Genomic DNA, 5,000 nt, shown 5'->3' on the forward strand with positions numbered 1-5,000 from the left:
GATCATCCTTGTTCTGCTGTGGTTTCTTATAGCATTTGGTAGTTTTTTGATTCTTGTAGCCAAAAACTACAAATCACAGCCTCGTTTAGACCGTAAACATTTAACGACACGTGATTTATCACTCATTTAAATGAAGAGGAGCGGCACATGTGCGTGGGTAAAAAACGACTTTAATAATGGGTGTTTTGATTTGCTGTGGTGGTAATAAAAACGTGCGTAATGCGCGCGTATTCAGAGTGTCAGCTTTCCTGATGAAGGTGTGCCATCCTGGTAATCAATCAGAGCTCGAGCTCCAGCTGTTTGCTCCTTCATTTGCAGCCTTCTGACGCGCCACCAGTGGATGTCGTTGTTCTGCCTCGTGACACCTCTCCAACCTCCTCAGGATGAGCTGATTCAAGGCTGTGCCAAGCAAGATCCGAGAGAGGGAGAAGGAGAGAGTGAGAGAGAGAGAGGAAGAGGGGGGAGAGAGAGAGAGTGAGTGAGTGAGAGAGAGAGAGAGATTGTGTAAAGACCGGCAGGAGGAGTGGGATTTGCTATAAGGACACTAGCGACTCTTAAATCCAGCAGCTGCTCTGTTTTTTACGCAGCAGATTTGAAGAAACAAACATCCAAACAGGAGGAGCTGGGACTGAAGGACTGAAGGGGAAAAAGTCTCCTGAGACATCGCCGCAGTTTCACATCCTCTGAAATCATCCTCAGGTAAAGTGGGCCTTCTGGAAATGTGAGAATAAAAACGAGGCTCGGTGTTATTTTAAAAACCACGGTCGAGAAATGAGAAGTTTAAATGACACATCCTCCTCCACCAAACTTATCTGATTTTTTTTTTCATCTCCATTCTTCTTCTCCCTCTCCTCCTCCTCAGCGGCAGACTAACTCGGGGCTCACCAGGACCTGCTACCATGACACGGGCTGTGGATGTTTCGCTCACTGTCTTGCTCGCCGTGTCCCTCTCGTGCCGGTGCGTCATCGCCGGTTACGGGATCAGCCTGTTCGCGGCGCAGACTTCCCCCCCGGACCCCTGCTACGACGAGCACGGCAACCCGCGGCGCTGCATCCCGGACTTCGTCAACTCCGCCTTCGGGAAGGAAGTGAAAGTGTCCAGCACCTGCGGCAAGACGCCCAGCCGCTACTGCGTGGTGACCTCCGCGGAGAAAGGAGACGAGAGGACCAGGAACTGTCACACCTGCGACGCCTCGGACCCGAGGAAGTACCATCCTCCCGCCTATCTAACGGACCTCAACAACCCGCACAACCTCACGTGCTGGCAGTCGGAGAACTTCATCCAGTACCCCGCAAAACGTCACCCTGACTCTGTCGCTGGGGAAGAAGTTTGAGGTGACTTATGTGAGCCTGCAGTTCTGCTCGCCGCGGCCTGAATCCATGGTGATCTATAAGTCCATGGACTACGGGAAAACCTGGGTGCCCTTTCAGTTTTACTCCACACAGTGCCGGAAGATGTACAACAAACCGAACCGAGCCGTGATCACCAAGCAGAACGAGCAGGAGGCCGTGTGCACGGACTCTCACACCGACATGCACCCTCTGACCGGCGGACTGATCGCCTTCAGCACGCTGGACGGGAGACCCTCCGCGCACGACTTTGACAACTCCCCGGTGCTGCAGGACTGGGTCACGGCCACCGACATCAAAGTCATCTTCAGCAGGTTGCACACTTTCGGAGACGAGAACGAGGACGACTCGGAGCTGGCCCGGGACTCGTACTTCTACGCCGTGTCCGACCTGCAGGTCGGAGGGAGATGCAAATGCAACGGCCACGCGTCCCGGTGCGTAAAGGACCGGGACGGGAGTCTGGTGTGTGAGTGCAAACACAACACCGCAGGGCCGGAGTGCGACAGGTGCAAACCTTTCCACTACGACAGACCGTGGCAGAGAGCCACAGCGCGCGAGGCCAACGAGTGCGTGGGTAAGTCCATCCTCACTCTTCTTCATAGAACATAATGTGGAAACTGTCCCGCGAAGAAGGATCAGAAAATTATTAAAATTAGGAATATTTTGTCATGCAAAAATTTGTTTTTTAAAAACCCTCTCAAAAGAAAGAAATACTAATAATCCAAAACCTACTCATTTAAATATTTATAATAATGTATTTTGTGATTGAAAAAAAAAAATCCGCACCTTCAATTAATTAATCCCGAATTTCTGAATCTCCTTTCTACAAAAACCACAACAAAGCCATTTTTTTCCACAGATTTTTTCCGCACATCCACGCACATCAAATCGCGTCGCAGCCACATGCAACATGTAAAATGTAATTTGACAGTCCATTTAGGTTGTTGGAGGCCACGATGGAGCTTTGAAACCGCCTCAAACGGAACCACAGAGCCAAACATGCAGAGTCAGGAACCACGCAGCACCAATCGATAATCAAACACACATCAGCATGTTTTATTATCGTTACTTAATTCACATTAAAGGAACTCTGCAGAAATACATCACGGTTTAAAATGGTAAAAATGTATCTCTTTTTTTTTTTTTTTGTATTTTAGCGCCAAAACGTAAATGATAATTAACGCAGTTTATCTCGTTTAAATTTATATCAAGGCTTCAATTTAAGTGCAATTAAAGTGCAATTAAAGAAAAAAAAAAAAACTATCTCAGTGAGAATCTCCTAAATTTCGATATTTTTCTAATTATTTTAACCAATAATTAATACAACTGAAAACAAGCAGAGAACAGGGTGTTTAAATGTCTCTCTAAATAACTAAAGAAATCAGGAACAAATGAATGAAAGTCACAGGACTTCATAAAATAATCCTTTAATGAGACTCAGTGAAGAGATTCAAGTGTTGCAGCATTAAAACAAGTAGTAGAAGAAGAAGAGCGTGCATTGCAGGTGTTTTTACAAATATTAAAATGACTTCTAAATGAAGGAGATGGTGTCCTTCAATGTTTTTAAATCTAAAAGAAAAGAGCTGGATGTCGACTGCTTGGACTATAGTGACTCCCAGATTCCACTTTTTCTATTTTAATGCGTGTTGTTGTTTTTGTAAATCCTGCTTTGTCTCCTGTTGTGTCTCCGTCTGTAACTCTGAGTGTTTGCTGCTGACTGTCTCGAGCAGGTCTCCCTTCAAAAGGTTTTTAATCTACTGAAAGTGGAAAATAAAACATCAAATATGCCCCAGTTATGATCCAAACACTACAAACTTGACAGGACGTTGACGCTGTGGGGTCAGTGAGGTCTTGACCTCTGTAGGATGCTCCACTCTGATGTGATCCACATATGATCCACTGCTCAGGTGTTTGAAACATGTGATTATTAACTGAGCCTGCGAGGCCTCGAATAAGATGCATCAAGAGAAAAAAAAATCAGTATTGTGTAAACCCTGTGATTTATAACACCAAAATCAGCACCGAGCAGGTCACATGACACGAGTGTCACCTTTCACCTGGGTGCTGTGTGTCGGGGGAGTCGGCGTGTTTAATGAGCGTGTACAGGACGAGTCACTGTTTGTGGCGTAGCTCTTGATGTGAAGCGACAGGAAACCAGGACGTCCGAGGTCGTGATGAAAACATCACAAGTGTTTGAAATAAGTCCGAAGGTAGTGGAGATAAATCAAACATGCTTTGAGTTCCCCCCCCCCTGTTTTAAACCTTGGATGTCGACGTGAGTGAGAAATGAGTCTGGGGGTTTTGTGTGTGATCGTGTGAAGATGTTGTTGATTGAAAGTGAAACCTCAGAGAGAGAGAGAGAGAGAGAGAGAGAGAGAGAGTCAGACAGAGGAGTGTGTGACAGTCCCGGCTCCTGTCAGCCTCTCTGACACACAGCAGCTGTTTGAAAGCTTTCCGTCCGCTCCATGTTTCTCTTTGTGGGAAGCTTCGGACGTTTTCTCACAACAGGTGTTACTGAGTCAACACGTTCAGTTCTGTGGACGTCTCTGCTTTCTGTGTCGGTGCTGTGATTCGTCAAACACTCGTGGTGTGTTGAAAACAGAGATGACTTGTTGGAGGTGTTATCCTCCGACACACGTTTAATTGTCTTTTTGTTAAATTGTGCTTTTCCTCTCCGTCTTTTACATTTCTGCAGCTGCCTGCCTCAGCATGCTCTTCTTTGGTGGTTAAATAAAAACATGATTCATAATTATTATTAAGAAGTTCTGCAGTGAGAATCCCAGTTTTAATACATTTCTGATTACATTCAAAAGTAGAGATTTATTTTGAATTTCCTGCTTTAGATATAAAAAGTGCAAACAACGCCTTAAATCTACAAATTAAATATTTCCTTTATTAAATTCCTCTGATATGTAATTTGTCTTTAACAGCACGTGTATAATAAGTAAAGCTGTCAAACAATTACATTTAAAAAAAATAATAAAAAGGGTTTATTTATAGTTTATTTTGAAATTTGTCACCATCTTTAGCTGAGAGTACTTTTCTTTGCTCTTTGTATTCAACCATGCTTTTATTTTGAAATTAAGCAAGGCCTTTCTGGTAGATGGAAGGTGAGGACGTGAAGTTAAGTACAGAAACAGGAAGTGGCTCGGGGTAACAAAGGTCAACGTGTGATGTCATCAGGTGGACCTGACGTTGGACTCGTCAGCTGAGCTGTCTGAGAGAAATGAGACATATTTAGTTTTCAAAATAAGGTCCGGTTTTGCAGAGAGGAGGCGTGTCAGATGAAAAATCTGAGAGTGTCCGTCGTTCGATGCGGTTGACCGCTGGAAGGTCTGGAGACAAAACAAAACCGAGAGGAAATTAAAGAAAAGGGAAAAATGCACAATGACCACACAGGTGTGTGTGTGTGTGTGTGTGTGTGTGTGTGTGTGTGTGTGTGTGTGTGTTTCACTCTACTGTAAGTGCACTCTGCTGATTACTTCCATCAGGACTCTGACGTTGCTCCTCCATCCATTTCCCTTATCGACTGTCTTAAGCTCGGCCGTCTCAGCTCAGAGGTTTGAAGCAGAGGTAGAGAGCAATGCATTCTGGGTGCATGGCGGCCTGTCAGAGCGAGCGAGCGCCTCCGCCACACTCGGCTCGCACTG

The 5,000-nt window shown here is 45.3% G+C and overlaps 1 protein-coding gene across 1 annotated transcript in view; it reads left to right on the forward strand.

Moving 5' to 3' along the window:
• The first annotated feature begins 242 nt into the window (after nucleotides 1–242).
• Nucleotides 243–5,000, forward strand: part of ntn1a (netrin 1a) — a 54,496-nt gene continuing 49,738 nt past the window's right edge. Inside the window, 3 exon segments of the mRNA XM_079338369.1 lie at nucleotides 243–699; nucleotides 863–1,289; nucleotides 1,291–1,924. Of these exon segments, the coding sequence (XP_079194495.1) occupies nucleotides 900–1,289; nucleotides 1,291–1,924 (1,024 nt within the window). The 5' untranslated portion in view covers nucleotides 243–699; nucleotides 863–899.

This window comes from Symphodus melops, assembly GCF_947650265.1.
Source record: "Symphodus melops genome assembly, chromosome: 2".
Classification (NCBI taxonomy): domain Eukaryota; kingdom Metazoa; phylum Chordata; class Actinopteri; order Labriformes; family Labridae; genus Symphodus; species Symphodus melops.